Source organism: Antennarius striatus, chromosome 16 (assembly GCF_040054535.1).
Source record: "Antennarius striatus isolate MH-2024 chromosome 16, ASM4005453v1, whole genome shotgun sequence".
Taxonomy (NCBI): domain Eukaryota; kingdom Metazoa; phylum Chordata; class Actinopteri; order Lophiiformes; family Antennariidae; genus Antennarius; species Antennarius striatus.
Window position 1 is genome coordinate 7,920,332 of NC_090791.1, and position 20,658 is coordinate 7,940,989.

Here is a 20,658-nt window from a genome sequence, read left to right on the forward strand (position 1 = left end):
ACATCTGCCCCTTGGGTACAGAGAGTTAAAGCTGCAGAAATCATTTAACCAGGATTGGGGAAAAAAGCAAGGGCATCCCGTCCAACTCCAGTTGAATTCTTTTATCTACTGTGGTCCCCAATTATGACAACAGTGTGGTGGGTGCATCCATTCCGCAGTGCTGCAGCTGCAGATAACCTTGATGCTCATGCTGAATGTCAGAATGATCTTTAAGGGATAAGTGTTTAAGAAAAAGAAGAAGTCAGTGCTCCATGTATAGAATCCTGTGACGTTCTTAATATTAAATATCTGAAAACAGACACTCAAGCAGAACATAAATAGGAAGCATGAAGACAAAAACAGGGAATGGAAATTATGTTAATTAAATATATCTAAAACCCAGACTAACAATGGCGTTGAACAACTATGTGTTCCTATTAGGGCTTGGTAAAAAACAATAACAGTGAAAAAACACAAACCAGTCTGTTAACACTAAAACCTGAACAGTCAGAAAAAATTTTCTCAGCATGACACTTCCCTTTGCTTGGATCAGCGTCTTTCTCAATAAAGAAGTACTGGTACTCTTCAGTTCATCAGCTTGTAAGTCAAATCCTGGTGTTTGGAATCGTGTTAGTTTGTCATAATCTATTACAGGAGTTATCAGAAATTTGAGGTTTTCTATAATGGCAAATCTGGATCTATTCTCATTGACTTCAATATACCTTAATACCATTGACACAATAACATACTTTATTTGATTATCGAATTTTATTTCATTTTTCATGACAATAGTTTTTCTCAGTACAATGAAAAAAAGGAAAAAGTGATCCAACATTTGTATCTGCCCCTGAATCCACTGAAAATTTTATTGTGCCTTTCATTGGCCCAGGATGCCTTTTCTCAACTTTCCATGATATCCCATAGCCGAATAAACAAAGAGACAAAACAAACAAGAATATGAATGCACTTACAATGCCGTCTGACTCTTGTCAGTCAAGGTAAATATTGAACTTGCAAACATCCATTGCACAGAAGAGAGACACTATATACTGTATATTATTATGGTAAAGTCATCATATATCAGAAATGTTTCCAAAAACAAAGGTTATGGCACATTAACAAAAAAAAAAAGCATTTCAGATAAAAGATGAATTCAGAGAGAGACAGCAGATCGGCATAGCTATAAATGGTCTTCAATGTTCCTCTAAATAAATCACTATATAGTTGATGCGACTCTGCCGGCCGCTCACTGACTGAGCCATCTCACTAAATCAATCTTATCATCTTCATTTCATGGTGAATTGTTTCTTCTCCCCGTGGATACCTTTGTGATAAAGGTCACAGAAGCAGGTTGATAAAAGATTGAACCTGTGGCCACACAGGGTGAGTGCTGTTGTGTATTGATCCGTGTGCGCCGCAGAAGCAGATAACATTGTACCATTAAGAGAAACTCATACATCACTGCAGCTAGAAGAATGAATTGCTTCCAGCACAGACACTGCCTTTATCCTTCAGTGGATTACATCACTGATGATAGAGTTGAGCAACTTTGGACATACTTACCCTCTTCTGAAATATCTTAATTTATTTTAAATGAACATTGACTCGTCATCAACACTGCAGGTACACATTTTCATTTCTGTTCCTGTTCCTGTCAATTTTAAATGCAGCCAAATAAAATCGCAGTGTTGCTAGAATATTTGATCTGCAAAAAGGCAAGAAAAAAAAGCCTAATTTGAAATGGGTTAAAATGTAAATAAGAAGGTCAGAACAACATTAGAGGCTGACTCAGCATTATAGGTTGCACAGAGGGAACACAGTGACAATACAAGGATGATGTTGCTTTGGTGTCATGATCGTGACCTTTCTATGAAACGTCTCACTGCTCCGTCCTTTGTATCAGCATTTATTAGAACACTAAGCTGTCCTCTCAAAGACAAAAACTTTATCCTTGATTCATAAACTTTGGTTTATGGTAATATTTATAAAAAAGATTGACATTCTTTACAACCTCAAACTTACACTGGTAAAAAAAGTACAATTCCTCCTTTAAATACTGATTATAGACATTTAATTAATTAAGTAATTTAATTTCACTTATAAGTTAGTTTTAAGAAATCCTACACAATAAACTTCCTGAGTCATTTGTTATCTGGTCAGTTTTGCACTGACCAGTTTTGTACAAAAATAATAAAAATTATATTATTATAAGTGGGAAACACTGACTCGCATACTGTTGCCTTATGATCTGTGCTCCAAAGTTCAACAGCAGCCAGAAAGACAAGATCTTCACCTTGAAACCGCACTTAATTTGTCCGTCCCTCCCGGTTGGCTGTCTGTTATCCTTGACCCGACAACTTAACCTTTCTTCTCCTCCATCACATCTCTTTCCTCTTCCTCCCTTAGTCACTCCTTCAGTTCCACTAATCCATTCTGTCACTCCAGAGTCATCAGCTGCATTTGTCTCTGACAGTGTCTGTCTCCAGTGTAATATGAGAATGTGTGCTCTCTACAGCGACCTTGTTCTTAATCTTGTCCCTTCTCTGTCTTCCTCTTCTTTTTCCCAGCAGCTAAGATGGCCATGAACAGCATCCTCAACGCTGATGACATCAAAAAAGCTCTAGATACATTTGCAGGTAAACAGGACTCTGGATGTGCTCAGCAGAGACTCAGTTCCCGTTAGCAGAGATTGGCTTAGCTCCAGGCTGGTGATGTTATAAATACTGGTTTCTTAAAGTTTAAGACTAATAGTCTCTTAGTACAGATCCATTAAAATCCATCTCAGTCTGAACTTTAGATGGCTACCTTACCGCCTCTAGGCCTAATCACCCAGAATAATACAGGACAAGCAGTTCAACTTTTAGCTTCATTATATTTCCACTCCGCGGTGCACTGGCGTCGTGCCCGGAGTGTCCCCCGCCTCACGCCCTATGCCGCCGAGATAGGCTCCGGCTCCCCGTGACCCACTGTGGCGGATATAGCGGTGGTAATCTGAAGATGACTGACTGACTATATTTCCACTGGTGTGCAGTTGCTGACTCCTTTGACTTCAAGAAGTTTTTTGACATGGTGGGTCTGAAGAACAAGTCTTCTGATGATGTGAAGAAGGTCTTCACAGTGCTGGATGCCGACAACAGTGGTTTCATAGAGGAGGAGGAGCTCAAGTAAGACAAACACAAACAAATACACAAACCCATAAGATGATCAAGGAAAAACATTTGTGCCACAGTTTTGTTTTATGTCTCTATCTTGGGCTAGATTTGTTCTGAAAGGTTTCGCCAAAGATGGCAGGGACCTGACGGACAAAGAAACCAAAGCATTTTTAATAGCAGCCGACAAGGACGGCGATGGCAAAATTGGAATCAATGGTAAGCATCAGCTTCTATTAGAGGGAAGATCACAAGGTCATGCCAGCAGACAGCGTGAACGTCTAAAGAAAGTAACACAAACACACAAATAGTCTGCTTTGGGCCTCGAGGGTGTTATTTAAAGCTAATTAATGCATAATGTTAAAGCTATGGATGGAGGCCTCCAGTCTTTCTCTGCAATCACGTCATCTGTCTTTGTGCAAAAAAATGTGTAGTACCTTCAGAAATCACTGATAATCAAAAATCCGACATGCCACTTTATGATTGGTTACTGTGTTTAATTTCCATTAAGTTTCTCAGCTTAGACCAATATTTAACATCAAATATCAAAAACATTAAAAGTTCAGTATTAATTAAAGTTCAGTTAATGCTCCCAGGCAGAAACCTAATCCAGCCAGCATTGGTTCCTACATCATTTAGCTCCTACAGGGAGACAACCCAGTCAATAATTTAAAACAATGTTAAATAACAGGAAGGTTGCCACTGTGTTTTCTTGCAGGTATCCTATAGTCTACATTATCAGCACTAACTTTCAACCTGACCCAAATTGTCTGCAGTGCCCATATTTGCGGACGCCCCCATGCACATGAATACACTGTGTTCATTCCCTGTTGGAGTAAAGTTGTTCAATGGAAAATAAAGAATTAGGAATAGCATATGTGTTGTAGTACTACCTACTAGAGAATAAAAGTTGAAGAAAGAGACTTGATTTTGTCCTCTTTTTAAGGTTAAATGTCTTTATGATCCAAGGCACAAAACAAAGAACACACATTTTTAACATTTTGCCCTAATTATTCAGCATTTTTTGGTGAGTTAATGGAGTAAAATATGGAGAGTTGGAATGACACATAGCAAAGTGTATACCTCCACCACAGAAGATCCCTTTATTTCATTCAAAAATGACCCATGATCTCAAAGCCTTGGAACCACCGTTGGTAGATACAGGTTTACAGCCTTTTCTGTTACTGTACACCAGCAGCTGGGAAAAGGAAAACAGCTATGAAAACATATTTAAATATAGTTCATCTGGACTTTTGTTTAGATATGCGCCAAGTTGCACTATTATATAATCTATTTTTCAAAGAAACAAATGAAATACTTGTTCCTCAAAAATTCCCTACTACGCAATATTGAGACACCTGGATGAGGACCGAGGTTTAATGGTGTCTACTCCATTTACAAACCCATCCTCGCAGCAACTTTCATGGAAGTAGTGTTTTATGTTTTATATTTTATGTTATATATATATATATATATTATATTTATATTTTATGTTATATATATATATATATATATATATATATATATATATATATATATATATATATATATATATAGCTAGCAAATGCATAGGTGGATCAAAATAAAAGAAAGAGATAAAATATTAATCTGGGGGCATTAATCTGGGGCAGAGCAAAAAAATCAAAAATGCTTCCCAACACACTTATTCAAAACATTCTCAAAAAAATAAAAATAAATAAATAAAATGTTATATATATATATATATATATATATATATATATATATATATATATATATATATATATATAACATTTTATGTTATATATATATATATATATATATATATATATGAACCACCTGACTAACTAGCGAACTAATTAACTAAATAACTAACTAAATAGACTAAATAACTCCAGTCCTGATCTGCACAATATGCAAACATCATAATATTTTAATGCTGAGTATTTAATTGAGAATGTTTAAATGCAATTCTGTAACTTTTGATAACTTTTGTTTGTCTTCCTCTCAGAGTTTACTTGGCTGGTGAAAGAATAAAAGTTCACTCACTGTGACCAACTCCAAGATCATCTCCTATCAACCTCCTGACCTACATCTTGACTCCTGCACCCCACCCCAAACCCTGACCCAGCAGAGTGCAGCTGATTCCCACGGCACACGCTCCTCTTCCTCCCCCCCGCGCCTTTCCACACTGCTGTCTTTACTTAGCGCAGTGCTGCACAGTAGGAAGTAATGAACCCCTCACATGCATCTCCTCCAACGCCTATTCATCTTCTTTTTGGCCCTTTTTATACAAGCTGTTCTTGTTTCTGTTCATGAATAGATAAAACTTGCCTGCTAGAATAAATCATTCTAAAAGTAGATTTAAAGAAAACAGATTAGCTCCAAGAGAAAGACCCTCATTTCATCTGTGCTTTAGACTTACTCTCTTTCTTATCCCTTCATTTTCTTAGCCAACTCTTCCTCTTATTTTTCTCTTCATTTCTCTTTTTCCTTTTGGTTTCCTCTTCTCTCAATTTATTTTCACTTCTGGCACCATTCCTTTCCTGACTTTTCTTCCCGTCTACCTACACACCATTCATTGAAATCCCTCTATCTGTCCCTCCATCTATCTATTTATCCTTTCTCATCCGGTAATGAGCTGTTGTAAAACATACCAAAAGAAGACAGAAGTCAAGCTGTGAAAGAATCTAATAAAATGAAAGAGTAAAACAAAGTCTGTGAGACTCTCTCTGACTCTCCCGGGGATTCTTTCTGATGATGTCACTCTCATTTTCCATTTCTAGCTCCTTTTCTTATTCTGTCATTTTTACTCCCATTAAGTGAGCAAGTGAAGCGCATCTTGACAGCAACCTAATGATATAAAAAGGAGAGCACTATTAGAAAGTCAAAATTAGCTGTCAGTGCCACTTGTTAATATTCATTAATGCCGACTATGCAGGGAGAGGACAAATGGCATGATGACAAACTTTGAGAAGCGTCACTCTCCATCAGTGTTTTTTTGTTTTTGTAGTCCATTCTTCATAAAGAATGCAACTTCACTGAAAGACAAAAAGGAGGCAGAGGCCTCATTATCTTCACCCAGAAGCACCGCGCCAGTTTAACAGGTCCATGCTGTCGGGCTATTAGCAGAATTGGCTTCATGTTGAGGTTCAATTTGGGTTAAGTATCCCCAGTGGAAGACCCTCACAGGCAAATCCTGATCTTCTTTAGTAGGCCATTTCATTGCCTGAGCAGATGAACACAAAAGACTGTAAAGTGATCACTTAAAGGACATGGACAGTTCAGACAGGATCCTGATCGATCCCAGCAAGAAGTTGAGGTTATCAGAAAGAAGACAAGCAGTAACTGGAGAGAAGAATTGTGAGAAAAACAGGCCAACATCTTCAGCCCGTGGCTGATCAAAAGCCCCAGTGTGAGCTGCAGAAGTGTCAGTTTCACGTCAGTTTCATCAGCAAAATTTTGAAAATTGGGAGTTTCAGTAAACATCACAGATAACATTTAGCCATTCCTGATGAGTGAAGTAAAGATGACTTCACGATTCTCCACACAGCAGCCAGAATTGAAAATTTAAATCTGATGACAGCTTTCTAGTAACTGACAATTAAATCTGATGAAACCAAACACACAGCCCTAATGTAAAACAATCAGTTTGGAAATAAGGAGTAACAAGAATAATAACAAGAATAACATTTTTCTTTTTAATAACAGAAGAATATTCAATAGTATGAAACTGAAATGGTTATTAGTGGCTTTAACTGATGTAATACCAGCATTACAGGATTATGTAACAACATCAAAGAACACACCATTATCATCATTATGCCAGCAACAGAACCTTGCATCTTCTAAACACACTCATTATTATATGATGCATTATTATATGGTGCTATAAAATCTTATTACTTAACCCATAAATAAGCTGCATTTCCAGCTCAGACATTTATACATTTTTTTTCCACCAGAAGTTTTATTATCAACCAGGTTTTAATTTTTTATACAATTATGATTTGATGATGGATTTTCAATAAATGTAAAAAGAAATGGAAGCCATACAACCACAATAAAAAGGTGAAACATAAAAAAAAATCACAATTTGTTTCTCCAACAAAACATGACTTTTACACTCTATAAATATAATTCATGAAAGTAAAAATGACAATAATCCATTTATTGTATTGAAGCTAGTCTCATGTCATAAAACAAAGATTTCTATGCAGGAATGATGATTAAAGATGATCTGATCAATGAGTGCATAGGTTTATATTAATCATACATATCAGTGAATAATTATTTTTATTTTACATTTAACAAACCAATTTAAAAAAAATAAAAAAATATTTTTTTGTTTAAATTGAATTAAAAGTTTTAAAATATTGTTTGAAAATTTTATCTTGTTCCTCCAGTGTTGTGAGCAGAATGACTCTCCACTCCAGGCCCACTCTCCATTATGCTGCTATTCCCAGTATCAGAAAAGAAGCTCACTGAAAACATTTTTCTCTGGGTCAAGACGTCATCGCCGATTGAAATTTGGGGCAGATCTATCATTGGTGGCCGTGGGCTTCAGTTTAACTGTGGCAAATGGGTTGGCGCCCCTTCAAAATAAAAGAGTGTAGAGGAGAAGGAAATGAGTGTTGGAAGAAGAGAAAGATCAAAAAGGACAAAAAATGAACACTAGAAAATGCTAATGGTCTAAATATTATCACAGTAAAGGTTGTGACAAGAGGAATGAGCACCGACTTTGAAAACGAATAAGCATCATCCAACAAACTGCTCACCTGAAGCAAAAGTGAGGCAGTAGTGATAGTCAGAGCGTCCAAATGGTCATAATTGAAATGCTTTCAGTACTAAAATGCACTACAAACTATAATGGATGGAAAGTGATTTAGATCACTGCCCTCATATATTGTTTTCAGCTTTAATGGCTTCATGATGTGCTTGAAAAAATATCATTACTTTCTGCTGAGCCAGAGTTACATTTGTTTTACCTCGGGAAGAGTTCTGGTTGTGATCCATGTGGTTTTGATCTCTGGAAGAAAAAATGATTAAAGTACATGTGAGTGGAAGTCAAACTAAATTAAATAAAGATACATGAAACATCGCATTTTGTCCCTGACAAAAGGATGACTTGAACCACAATAAAACCACATCCTTAAAACGGAGATGAACAGCATGCCATGCAGAGATGCATTAAAAATGCATCTCATTGAAAAAACCCCCCCCCACGTATGTTATGAATAATAAATCTGTTTTTCATTTGCACTGTTGGCTTGAGAATGAGTTTCATCACTGAACGAAGCGCAACCTTCCATCATGAATATGTGTTGTACTTAAATAAACCATTCACAACCAGGAGCCACTTCATCAACTGAAATGTGAATGAATTGTTTATTGGATATGAAATGTGTGACGGATGTCAGGCAGAACGTGGAGAGAGGTGATGACAGCGGAGTGGAGAACACATCTAGAAGAAGCGCACACAACACCCATACATTTGAAACATTCGCATTATGGAATTATTTTACCTTAAATATCAACTGATTAGAAGAAGTAAACCCGTCAGAAACAGAGATGCTGTTCAAAGCTCTGTGTACTTCAATAGCGCAACAAAGAAAAGGCTACAGATACTACAGAAGGCTAAACATTATGTAAAACCCATTAAGTTCATTTGATGGGTCTTCAAAACAAGACCACACAGAAACACACAACTTCCTTCTTGCCCATACACCATCAGCAGCTGGAACTTCCTCCCTGCATCCACCAGAAAGAGGGCTGGGGAGCCATTGAGAACAACACCTTGCCACAGTGGACAGACTGGAAAATACATCAAAAATGTTCATTCTGTTGTGTCTCATCAGAGCTGCCCCATTGATTTTTCCCTCCTCACAAAGGTGTCCAATGTATACATATATATATTAAGGACAGCCATTTCAGCACTGATTTGGTTATCGGGAAACTGTTCCACTGATTATTTTAGTAAAGGTGCTATTCAGATATTGACATATCAGCTAATTGTAAAACTAGAGGGACAAAATGAACCCCATTGCAATACAGGAACACATTCTACTCTGGCGCCTTTTGTCAGTAATGTCACCTAACTTTAACTTCACAACAACAACACACCAACAAAATTAAACTGAGCTTTAGAATAATACAAAGGCAATATTATTATTATTATTATTATTATTATTATTATTATTATTATTATTATTATTATTATTATTATTATTATTATTATTAATAATAATAATAATAATAATAATAAAAATGATAATAATAATAATAATAATAATAATAATAATAATACAATAATAATAAAATACAACTGGAGATGTTGATGGAAAACTGTTATCAATGATTTCACACTGGTGTGTGAACTATAATACGAAATAGAAATAAACAATATCACAATCGATTTGTGCTGCGCTGATCCAAGTCAGTTAGGCTGATATTTAGGCCTACCTTGTGTTGTGAATAGGACTCAGGCCCTCTGTCAACAGGCCGTGTGATTGGCTGCACCTGAGTGTGTTGATCTGAAAATACAGGTGGAGGAGGAGGTGCAGGGGGTGGGGCTACGCTTCCGCTTCTGCTTCTTGATTGGGCAGGCAGGTCACTCATGCTGCTGCTGCTGTTGAGAGAGGAACTCCTGAAATTTAATGGAAGTCAGTTGTGTTATTTGTTTAAGAAGAAGGGAAATATTGAATGTCATTACTATGTGTTTCTTTGGATAGAAGCATTAACTAAATAAATATACTGTACTGCAATGTAAAGTACAGTTTAAAGTTTTGTTTTTTTGTTGTTGTTTTTTTGGCTTTCTGTCCAAAACTTTAATGTTTTTGATTCTCAAATACATGGACATTCACATTTCAAGCATTTACCTGTGGCAGTGACCGAGAAAACTTTAACTGTTTAAACTGTTTAAAATTGGTTTTTCTCACAGCTGTGGGTCACCCAAATATTTTAAATAGTTCATGTGATTATTCTAGGCCCTTAAAACAATAAGGACAACCTGAGGGAGCTTCAAAATGCATTGTGTGTAAGAAATAAGGTGAAAATCATGCAGATATATGCAAATAAGAATTTATTCTTTTCAGATAACACAAAGTTCTTTGGACTGTGGAAAAGGAGGTGAACAAATATGTGGCAGAGCACAACCCTCCTAAAATATTTTGCATCACCATCAGTTTACAATAGTTAACTGATAAAGAGGAGCTGTGGTTCTCTTTGTACTTGATGTTTGGGTCAAGGTGATGCAAACTCATTTAAGAATGTTCAGAATCAGTCATTTGATTATTAAAGAAACAGTTCAACTAATAAAGTGTTCTCAAGCTGTTAATCTACTTGTGGCTGGACTCATTTATAGTGTATTAAAAAATGAGTGTCTGTGATATACTGTATGACATTTCTGCATTCAGGATGACAAGCCTGAATGAATTTTATTGAATGTTTACCGATAGCCGGCTGTCATGGGAGGATCATCCACTGCTTCCACGTAGGAGGCTGGAAACCATCCCTGTCTGAAAACAAAAGAGCCGGAGAGAAAAGAGGATCATAAATAATCAGTGAATACACTATAAATTGTAACAAATAACTATTATAATAACTGAAAAGCTGCACAGATATTCACGGTCCTTGAAGTACATTGATGGCACCAGGATTCAGTTTGACAATTTGATTCTCAGCTTCACTGTTTAATGCACCTAACAAATGCTAACTCGCTAACAAATTAAACTATTGTAGGATGGATGTTGTTAGCATGTTAGCTTTCTCACTGAACTGTAAGGACAATTATTCTTGTTGGAAATCAGAATTTTTTAAAATATAAATTCGTTTAAAAAGGCCCCTTAGGCCTTGGTGGAGGTTAAGGTTTAGGATGAACAAACAGCCTTCTACTTTTAATTAATGCCTAGTAACTGTATGTTTTACTTTTTGTCCTTTCTTTTGATTCTTTTTCCTTATCTGATCTCCCTGTCCTCGACCTTTTTTAAATTTTATCAATCAAACTGTCACAAACAGTTTCCTCTATGAGAAAATGAACCTGTTTCCTGAGCCTCCATCCATCCATGTTCTTGCAGATGAGAGGTTCACAATAGTCTGGTGTAACTGCCATTGACTAACATGACATATTATCAATAGATACCGTATATACGGATCCCATCCCATCCATCACATATAGGAGCATCACTCACTGTGAGGTGCTGTCAGTACATCCATACAGCCAGCCGTTCCTGGGCTGTTGCACCAACACGGTGATCATCTCCCCCCTGGAGAAGGGCAGCAAGGTGGGTTTGGAGCTGCCAGGCTGATGGGCTACTCGTGCCCTCATGGTTCTCCCCCCACCACCACCTCCCACTGACTCTGATGTTGAGCGAGAAATGCTTCCCACAGGAGAGGGGGCTGGAAGACGGTAAGAACAAATGTTTTTTTTGCAGCTCAAGTTGGCTGATAAAGCCTCTTAAATGGCAAAGACAGATCCCTGGTGAAATGATTCATTAAAAATAATTACGCCTGTGATTTATTTCTTTATTAATTATGGAGCTGGTATTCATAACTCAGATGGCTAGCAGACTACTAAATATCTTACTCTGTGCATAATTACTTTTTGCTGGCTGGCAGGGTTGCAGTTAATTTAAAATACTTGTTATTTAATATTCCAGAGATATTTTTTTGTCTGTTTTCGGTACATTGTTGCTTCGTCTACTTCAACTCCAGATAAAAGAGTGAAATGATCAGACTTTATGCACCGAAAAACAGAAATAATTTAGGGACAAAAGAGCATAATGTGAAAATTTATTAGGAGGGAGAGAAAGACAGAAGAGAGAGAGAATTAAAAGGCTTGAAGAATGATGAGAGGGCGCTGAAGTGAAGACAAAATGAGCTCTGATATACAGGCGGAGGCATAAATGATTTAGAGGCAACAACAAACATTAAAACATATTTTCATTATAAAAAACATGACATATGCGGCAGCCAAGTCAAACCAGATGGTTTTATGACCTTGTTCCCTTTGAACCCTTGAACTTTGAAAGTTTTGAAATATAGTCTGTTCTCGTTCATCTTGTTGTTAAATGGAGGCCTGGTCAGATTACAGAACCACACACCTCTAGATGGGATGCTGCCAAGTGTCAGCTCCTCTCTGTACCATCTGCTATCCTCCCTCATCCCTGTCTGCAAAATAAACAACACAAAAACAAGTTAAAAACACTGTTTGACATCCCATGACTCTCAGTGTGTGTGGTTACATTAATACATTTTGTAAACCCAAACATGAATAAAGAAACAACAGCCTCAGAGTGAGCAAATGATGCTGCGTTGCATTGACTGGCTTGTTGGACCCTCAGCAATAGGTGAGAATAAATCACATCACAGCATCCACGTTCATTCTGACTGTTGTTACACTGGGATGTTATTACATTGACTGTTATTGCACTGGGGTGTGGGTCTGTGGGTCTCATTGAGGAGGAGAGTTCAGGGTTTATTTCAGGGGTTTCTTAAATGTATTTCAATCATTAGTACAGCCTTCATGCAAAAATTCTCCAAAGCAAATGAGGAAAAAAAAAACACCTCATGGTTTCATTAAGGAATAATCTGCAGTGTTATTTCCACTTATTTCAGATAATTATTTTTTTCTCAGGCCCATCAATGAGAAACAGTACAGTATTTGTTTTTTCAGGGACCCTTAACATGTTAAAAAAATCAGGCAGTGATTATGGGAAGTAGAACACGTTCAGATTTCTGTACTGTCAGTTCTTTCTTTGCTGAAATATACTTGTGTACAAACACTAATGAGAAAGGCTTTTTTTAAATATAAAATTTACTAAGGGAAAGTTATTCGTATTTATATGCTTGGCTTGTCTGTGATGACATTTTGTTGTTTGACTCTAAACCTCCAAATACAGAAATACTCATTTATATCTGTGCCAATGAAGCTGACTGATCAACTTAATAGACAAGTTTTCAGTCTGAATCTTTAACAGCAGTCTAGATTTGGGTTGATGTTGTGTTAACTTTCCAATTTTAATGAGTATGGTTTTGAAATTCATTTCTGACTGCCAAAATAAACATTCTAGTGGTTGAACAGGAAAATGCCACTTCTAAATATATATTAATTCCTTTAATGTAAGAAAATATGTAATCACAATCTTCTTTCTTATCTACAGAATTAATCCTCCTGAGAGTGTATTTTGTGTCCTACGTGAAGTCTGGTATATTGTGTAGGACTCAGATTATAGCACACTTTGACCAGCAGAGGACGCTCTAGTAACAAAAATATTTTTACACAAATTCACTGAACCTGTGCAAATATATCTTGGCTCACTTCTATCACAATTTTTATTTTTTATTTTTTTTTTACAGAGAAATTGGTTTTATGGATTCAGGAAAATTCACATTTTAAAACCGCATTTTTACATTTTTGAATGACTAAACTTTTGAATGACTAAAATCTAATTTCACCAATTTATTGGAAGAATTTTGGAAGAATCAAATGCGAGCCATCTCAGGCCTGCTTTAATAATTCAGTAACCAATTCAGTAACTAATTTCTGTAAATTCCTGTGGACTCACAAAGCTGTCCACAGATGGCGGCCTCTTGGGTTCGACTCCTCTGGTGGCGTTCACCTCCTTTGCCCAGGCATCGGCTCTCTGCTGGAGAGGACCTCCTGTCTGCCAAACAAACAAATGTAAAGAAATATACATCATCCCATAAAAGGTTTCCGTCAGATTTCCATATCTGTGTTCGTGAAACAATTATTCTGGTAAACTGTTTATAGCTACAGAATTTTGTTCTTCCCTCTCTTTTTACTGTTTCAGTGATGACTCGTCTGAATCAGACCAAGCTGTCTTTGTCCATCTGTCAAACCTTTGTCATTATGCGCTGCTCAGATGACAGGATGCACAATGATACACAACAGGAGGTATTTCCATGCTATTTGGGTGCAGTGCTTCAAAATCATATTAATCAGTATGAGCATTGTATTGTCATTTGCTATAGATTGAATGAAAATCCTCATCATGGCGTCAAATTATTCAGTCCTGAATCACTCAAGCTGGTTCAGATGGCTGTGGCAGCCTCATTGTGGAAAGGTCATGGTCCAGTTTACTGTACAATAAAAAGCAGGGAGTCCAGAGTTCAAGCAGACGAGCTGTTAATGGAGCAACAATCCTGATGAGGAAACGGAGTCTGCACCACTGAAGCCACTGATCTGACCCTGGGACAAAGGGAGGGAATGTCCCCACTGGGACTGAAGTTGCACATAATCATTAAACATGGTGAATTATTTTTCAGTGCAGCTACCTTTTATTGTCCTGCTGACATTCACCACTGTAAATCGTCATAAAATCTGACCTTTAGGCACAAAACAAAACAGAAAATATTGAATTCACAGATGCTTCTTGAGGTGAGCTGCATACTTTATTCATGAGGTGGGCGATGGATTGTATCAGGCCACAGTGCTTCTCAGCCAGGAAGCGGTGTCTCCTCTCTTCCTCCTTCAGAGCCTCACTGTGGCTCTTCCTCAGGAACTGCTCATACTCGCTGCAATCCTGAGGACACATACACGCACGCACGCACGCACGCACGCACGCACACACACACACACACACACACACACACACACACACACAGACACTTATATGTCATACAATGACATATGTGTGGTCTTGAATTTCCTTCCTTGGTTGGAGAATGACAGAAGTACAAACCTGGTTGGCTCCTCTCCTCAGCTGTCTCTCCAGAGTGACAGCCTGGTGGTGTACCTCCACCTCATAGTGCTTCCTACTATCCTGTATGACAGAACTCAGGTCACGTCTTCATCCATTCATTCTAATGATTTATTACTTCAAATTAAAAATAATTCTTTATTCTGTCAGAGGTGAGCTGTATTTCATTAATAAACCACATAACTAAACTAATAAATATTACTGAAATAATAAAGTAGTGAGTAATTTTATGTTCTCTTCCTCATATTCAACATCATGCCATGACTTATTGTTCTAGCAGTTCCTTATTGCCCTTATCAATCATACACATGCTTTGTTCCTCACTTACTGAGATGTAATCTCTGTCCAGTCTAATGCTGTTATCCATTTCCTGAATAACCTCCACACTGAACCAGCGGTACTAGAAAGACACGAAAAACAAAATAAATAATATAAATTGAATGCAGTTTGATCACGTGAAAAAATAGTGGGTTACTGCAATGGATCAATAATCCTGCACGCTGTCATCAGTGTTCTTACAACTGTTTCCAGCTCCATGGTGACCATCCTTTGGTTCTCAGACATCTGCATCAGGATATCTCCTTTAAAGCAATAGCAGTATGTTTTCAAATCATGTAAGATATTACTTGAGAACAAAAATTGACATATGGTTGGATAAATCTTTTGATTTGTTACCAATCTGTGTATTTGTTATATTGATATAATAAAGGTTACTGTCTCCTCATCAGTACAATGACTCACATTACTTCCCTGCATCTGGTCTATGTCTTTAATCAATACACCAACCTTTCCACCTATGCTAAACATAAAACGCTGTGTGTTTTTTTCCTTTAAAAAGAAAACAAAAGTTTGGGAAGACTCAATTTAAAATTTTAGAAGCCTTTTCTAGCAGAATATAGATTAGCTTTCAGAGGTATGTGTCCAGACTAAAGTCACATAAAAAAAAAGTTGAGTACTGGTGCACAGGTTCGTTTAGGTACAACAACATCCTGAAAAAAATGCCACACAGGAGTCATAAGCTTTCTTGTCGACATGTGTTTAGCGTTTAGCTGCTAATTTCTGTAAAGTAACATAATACTCTAAAGGTATTACACTTGTTTTGTTTCATTCATTACTGTCCTTGAAATGTACGGTGAGATTTGTTTCCACACAGAAACACAAAAGATCTATGTTGAACAATATCCCAGCTCCAGACACTAAACTGAAAACGACTCCCGTTTAGAAAGGCTTGCTTAAGTGAGCGGAGCATGGCCTTCTGCCTGTCATCCTTTATTATTCAGCTGTCAGCTGGCATCTGATACCCACTCTGCCAACACTCTTGTCTTGATGTTAGATAAAAGAGACTCAAACACACACCTGTGTGGCAATCTAACTCTGAGCCTGAATACTATCAGACAGCACTGCCACATTATTGACTTGACTTGGGCCAAACACAAATATTAGCTCAGTCTGAGCTTCAGTTTTAAGCCTTTCTGGGAAGAGAATGTATATATGATAAATTGCATTTGGTTAGAGAGATGAGGTGTTATTGAGGGTGAACTTTGGCCTTCTTGACAGTGGACAACACTGTTTGATTGGCCCTAAACACATAAAAGACAAACACTTACATCCTGGATTGCATATGGAGAAATAAAGTGAGTAATCGTGGTTCTGCAGACGCCATCCATGTCTAGATGGATGTCGACACATACCTAGAGAACGTGAGGACATGCTGCGGAAAGCCTTCTCTCCGATCTTTGAAAGTGTGCTGAAGTAAGCCTCACTTGTCACAGCGAGAGCTGAAACAGACACAGCAGTCACTTGAAATGCAGATGGATTTAACAGAATTCATTCTCCTGGCATAGAACTAGTGAAATAGGTAAGTACATAAATAAAAAAAGAAAATTATTACTTCAATCAATCCCTTTAAAATTACCATAACTGCCACACATCAGATCCCAAGGAACAGATAGATAGAGCTTAATGCTTATTACACTGTCTTAAAAAGACAGAATAAAGTAATTATATCATTATACTTAAGCATACATTGCCTTCCATCCATCCATTCATCCATCCATCCATCCAACCAGCCAGCCAGCCAGCCAGCCAGCCACCCAACCAGCCCAGGAGGCATTCAGATAGCCCAAACTACATCCAAGGATCCCTTTTGATATGAACGAGCCACGACTCCTCTTCTAGCTCCTCACCTCCTCTTCTGCAGGTCAACCAATTACACCAGCGACCTTAGATTGACCAGTAAGTCACACATTGGCCTCTGGTTGAGGTTCAACTTCACCACAACGACCTCACATCACTCCCGACACTCCATTGTACTATACTCTAGAAAAACACTCTACATGCGTGATCATTCCTGTGGGGCAGCAACTTAACCTGAACCCCTACAGAGAGTCAACTATTTTCCAGCAGAGAACCATGACTTCAGACTTGCATGTGTAAAGGCCAACAGAACTGTGACATTCAATTCACACGGTGGGCTAAAGCTTGCAATTCATTGAAGTCAGCAGAAAAACACCAAGACTTTTTAAAGAAGACACATGGATTCTCACTGCGGATGTGTCTTCTGATGCTGTCCATGAATATCCCACAACGTGAATGACTGTCTTTGTTGGAGCCCGACACCCATAGGGGAAATGTCTGACTTTGCGAGGGGAATAACAGTACCTTTTGCAGTACCTTCCACAAGTACATTGTGGGACTATGGGGTCATTAAAGACTTAACAAGCAGACACATCTATCAGACCTTCACCCTCATCACACACAAGGGTTTATTGGGTCTGTCTGGCAAGCTTTCTCACAAACTGACATAACATTGGCCTATTACGGGTCTGTTCTACTGATAGCCGTTGGAGCAATTTTGGTAAATCTTGTGGATTCTGATAGAATCACAAATATGTAAACTGTCTATATAAGGTCATTTCATTCATAGTGCCAGCTAAATCCACCTCTACTCTTTTTTAGTATTTCCATTAGGCAAAAAATCTTTGGTACCTGGTCCCTGGTACTGCTTTTTTTTTAGTACCACCAGGTTTGTGGTTGTGGTTCCACATAAGCTGAGCAAGTACTAAAAGTCACATAAAAGATTACAGATCAATGATCCTCAGTGCCCTTCAGCGCACAAATCAATGATAAATAAAAGTTTTGTGAGACATCCATCTACCCTGAGGAAGCTCTATCCCATAATGGGAAAACAACCTGCAGAAGAGTACCTGATACCAAAATGAGTCAGGTGGAACCAGGACCATCCAGTGGAACTGCAGTTTATTTCAATGTGTGTTTCATTCACATATGTTTACTGATGCCTTGTATAAGAACCATATACTGTATAATATTTATGACTACTTTCATTTCTATTTGTTTAAAATATATGATTATAAAACGATAAATTTTCTGGATCTAAATCTTAAATGATGTATGTTAGGATACCCATAGCTAAGATGCTCTTGTACCATATATAACATGATGAACTGTCTTATGCTTCAACGTGGTGTCTAATAAAAAACGCCTGCCCAGGCTCAGATCAGTTGGGCTGCAGTGCCTCCCAGATGAGGCGCTGCAGCACCTTCTTGGTCGATTCATTCGGTTGTGTGAATGTGTCGATTAAAAAAAAAAGCAGCAGCCCAATCCATTCTTGGAGACTGAAAACAGCTAAACTACTTCCTGCTAATTGAACTTCACACTGACAGAAGCCTGCTGGAAGTCTCAGGCTTTGACTTTAATGGAATTTATTACTTTGGGGGGGGGGGGTTAAGTATCTGCTCAGCCCATTTAAAAATGTTAAACTGTGATTTAATGTAGAAAGAAGAAGAAACTGTGATTTAATGAATATTAAGTTTTTAGCAAATGTTTGATAGAAAATGATAGTTCAAAGCTTGAATACGTCAAACTGTTCTCACAGCTTTAACTTTTTTCTGCTGATGTTTGCCTTTGCTGGCAAACCCAATCCCATTTCGACTTCACCTCTACTTGGTGTTGTGTCAAATCCTTGAGGTGATGCACAATGGAATTTGTTATGTCACAATACACAATACAATAAAACACAATACACAATATAATAAAAAACTGCTTTCTTTTTGAACTGATGGAAGTACAATTAATGATTATCAATCAAACACACACTGCCCAGGCCTGAAACAGTGATGGAATCTCTCATATACACTTATAATACCACATATGACTGAGTGGAACGATGCGAAGATCGTGCATTATTTAAAATAGAGCAAAACAAAACAAAACTGTATTTATATTCCATGAAATTGTGATTCTGTGCAGGGTCCTCATGTGGGGAAGATAGTATGAGTAATGTAATGCAAAAGTGGATGTGTGACGCCTATAGGAAGCATAAAGCCTCTCTGCACACATCATAATCAGAATTTTATCATCCAAGGGGCTTTGGGTGCAGCGGTGCTACTGAACCAGTTGATGAAATTGCATTGGTTCTCTCAGATATCATAAACAAAAACAACTCCATAATGCAATATAAAATGTAAAAGGGCCGTCAGAGTCAACATGTTAAAGCTTAATCCTGGCTCTGAAAAATCTCTTTGCATAGAAACATTCAAATTTAAAATAAATTCAGATCCAAAAGTCAAAACCACTTTCAATAAACCAAATCCCCACCCCTGTAAATGGAAATCAAATCCTAGTAGTGCTTTGTTTTGTCTGTCTGCACTCATGACAATCCCTACAGGCCTTAGGTGCAGGCCCATAACCAAGACTATAACAGCACCAGGATATTCCCAAAGCTTATGGACTTTGGAATTAGGTGTATTAAAACAGGCGGATCCAGTATTCCGTGTACTATCATTATAGTTTGTTTAATTTATAGCACTTATAAAAGCAGCCGTGTGAATGTCAAACACAAACGCCTTAAAAGTGAGAAATTGTGTGTTTTTCTTCCTTCTTACCCTGGAAGGCTTTAATGTAGCTGTGACCCAGTGAAACCAGTTTTTGTAGGCCTGGATTGAAATCATCCATCAAGCTCTGTTTGGAAAACACACGCACACACAGGGATATACATTTACACACTTTCTGTAGAGTTTTGACAAGGCTGAGAAACTTTAAGACCCAGCTAAAGGAGAATCAATAAAATCCCATTTTAATTCAATCTCTATTTATGAGCAGAAACTCTCCTGCTCCCTCCAAAAAACACCAGAGCGCAGCCTGCCCAACAACCCAAAATCTCTGGTGTGACCACGCAAAGGAAATGCTCTTTATTCACATCATGTTTGCTTGGGAGAAATGACACTAAAAGTTTTCTTTTCATCCAAAAACTCTTGTAAAGAGATATGACATGACAGGATAGACTACTATTCAGTTCTGCGATTATAATTGTACCTGTCTGTCTCACAGGTACTTTGACTATCTGAATTGAGCCACCAGGATCTGCTACTTACCGAGTAAATCCCCAAAGTGGAGCGATGCAGCTGATCGCCATTCATCCCCGACATGTTCATATCCAGAATTTTGCAACCCTGACACAGTCTTCAGGTCTTAAATCATAGAGCCAATGCACCAAAGCCTCTGTGAGACTTAATTGTGTTGAATACAAAGTGGAGTCTCAGACGCGAGCAGCTCCATGCGTTGGTAATCGACACCGCTGTGGGTTGACAGAGGCAAGAGTAAATAATTAAACGAGGCTCGACCATAAAACACACTGATATATGCTATAAACCCTGACCGCCTGTGTGTGTGTGTGTGTGTGTGTCTGTGTGTGTGTGTGTGTGTTTGCCACTATATTTGTTTAATACAAGACTATAACACAGTCCTCCATATTTCACTCAGCAGCTTGGTGACATTCAGATCCGTTATAAAACATGTTGTGATGTCATTAG

At 37.8% G+C, this 20,658-nt stretch overlaps 2 protein-coding genes across 4 annotated transcripts in view; one reads left to right on the forward strand and one right to left on the reverse strand.

The window, feature by feature from the left end:
* Nucleotides 1-5,808, forward strand: part of pvalb6 (parvalbumin 6) — a 32,073-nt gene extending 26,265 nt beyond the window's left edge. The window contains exons 2-5 of one of the 2 annotated variants that reach the window (XM_068336608.1): nt 2,547-2,615; nt 3,011-3,143; nt 3,238-3,347; nt 5,119-5,808. In XM_068336608.1, coding sequence (XP_068192709.1) covers nt 2,555-2,615; nt 3,011-3,143; nt 3,238-3,347; nt 5,119-5,144 — 330 coding nt within the window. In that variant the 5' untranslated portion in view covers nt 2,547-2,554 and the 3' untranslated portion in view covers nt 5,145-5,808. The remainder of the gene's footprint in view (nt 1-2,546; nt 2,616-3,010; nt 3,144-3,237; nt 3,348-5,118) is intronic. The other variant, XM_068336607.1, reaches the window with a different exon arrangement.
* A 1,045-nt stretch (nt 5,809-6,853) lies between these two features.
* On the reverse strand, nt 6,854-20,381 carry baiap2l2a (BAR/IMD domain containing adaptor protein 2 like 2a). Of its 2 annotated transcripts, none has more exons than XM_068337425.1 (14): nt 20,221-20,381; nt 19,732-19,807; nt 16,519-16,605; nt 15,347-15,408; nt 15,156-15,227; nt 14,810-14,890; nt 14,519-14,650; nt 13,673-13,771; nt 12,209-12,275; nt 11,297-11,504; nt 10,559-10,624; nt 9,570-9,735; nt 8,096-8,136; nt 6,854-7,702 (listed from the first exon to the last, which is right to left on the reverse strand). In XM_068337425.1, the coding sequence occupies exons 1-14, from the start codon at nt 20,278-20,280 to the stop codon at nt 7,621-7,623; spliced, it is 1,299 nt and encodes a 432-aa protein (XP_068193526.1). In that variant the 5' UTR covers nt 20,281-20,381; the 3' UTR covers nt 6,854-7,620. The 2 variants fall into 2 exon arrangements, with proteins under 2 accessions (XP_068193526.1, XP_068193525.1); XM_068337424.1 differs by having other exon boundaries at nt 9,570-9,753.
* Nucleotides 20,382-20,658: the final 277 nt, after the last annotated feature.

What these genes read in the sequence shown, in the direction of transcription:
- baiap2l2a (XM_068337424.1), bottom strand. Translation starts at nt 20,280, where the DNA reads ATGAACATGTCGGGGATGAATGGCGATCAGCTGCATCGCTCCACTTTG. An exon ending in TCGCCCACCTCATGAATAAA is followed by an intron (nt 13,772 to 14,518) that starts GTATGCAGCTCA and finishes TTTGTTTGGCAG; the next exon opens with ACAGGAGGTCCTCTCCAGCA. An exon ending in TGGCAGCATCCCATCTAGAG is followed by an intron (nt 11,505 to 12,208) that starts GTGTGTGGTTCT and finishes ACCGTCTTCCAG; the next exon opens with CCCCCTCTCCTGTGGGAAGC.